The 778-nt window shown below is 58.2% G+C and overlaps 1 protein-coding gene across 1 annotated transcript; it reads right to left on the bottom strand.

Moving 5' to 3' along the window:
- Positions 1 to 264: 264 nt before the first annotated feature.
- Positions 265 to 778, bottom strand: LOC144234304 (interferon omega-1-like; the record flags this gene model as incomplete). Its single annotated transcript, XM_077767576.1, is given in 2 exon segments — positions 265 to 580; positions 582 to 778. Coding segments are annotated over 2 exon segments (513 nt in total), but the record flags the coding sequence as incomplete, so codon positions are not given.

Raw genomic sequence — 778 nt, 5'->3', positions numbered from 1 at the left:
GAAAGAATAATAAATAAATAAATAAATAAATAAATAAATAAATAAATAAATAAATGAACATCAAATAAATAACACCTGGGCGGTAATCTCTTAGGGACTGATGCCTTGGGAGATGAATATTTTTAACCTATTCTTGCCTAATACTATTGAAACCAGTCACTGAATTCATTAAGTAAATTCTCTACTACATCAGGGATGAGAGTCTCTTGAAGCGAGCAGACATAGGCGCGGGGGCGAGTGGCACGTCAGTCGGCGAGAACCAAGTCAAGGTGACCCCGGGTCTCCGTCCTTGATTCCTAACCTATCTGGCAAGGTCACCGTGGAGGACAAGGCTCTCATGATCTCCAGCCGGACAACTTCGCAGGCGCAGTCACTGTATCCCTGGTCTTGCAGGTAGAGACGGATGTCCTGGAAGTACCTCCTGATGGCCAGGGCGGGGCCGTCCGTCCCCGGGGCCCGCCCCGCACAGGCGTCCAGGCCTTCCAGCTGCCGGTGGAGGCCCGCGCGGAGCCTGTCCAGCAGCGCGGGGCTCCAGGCGGCCGAGGAGCGCTCCGTGTGCAGCAGGGTGAAGACGTGCTGGCAGCTGCTGGGGGACGGCGGCCGCCTGGGCCCCCTGCCGCCCGCCGCCCTCCAGCGTGTCCCGGGGGAGCCGGAAGTCTTTCCTGTCGCGCAGGCACAAGAAAGGGGACAGTGTGCGCATTTGGCCCAGGAGCGCCAAGTTGTCCCTGCTCACCTGCACGTGGCCCCGAGGCAGGGCGCAGCCCAGGGAGCCCCCGGG

The sequence above is a fragment of the Crocuta crocuta genome, unplaced genomic scaffold, assembly GCF_008692635.1.
Source record: "Crocuta crocuta isolate KB4526 unplaced genomic scaffold, BGI_CrCroc_1.0 scaffold1202, whole genome shotgun sequence".
Classification (NCBI taxonomy): domain Eukaryota; kingdom Metazoa; phylum Chordata; class Mammalia; order Carnivora; family Hyaenidae; genus Crocuta; species Crocuta crocuta.
The sequence above is the reverse complement of the archived record's forward strand: the minus strand, read 5'-3'. Positions and strand labels throughout refer to the sequence as shown.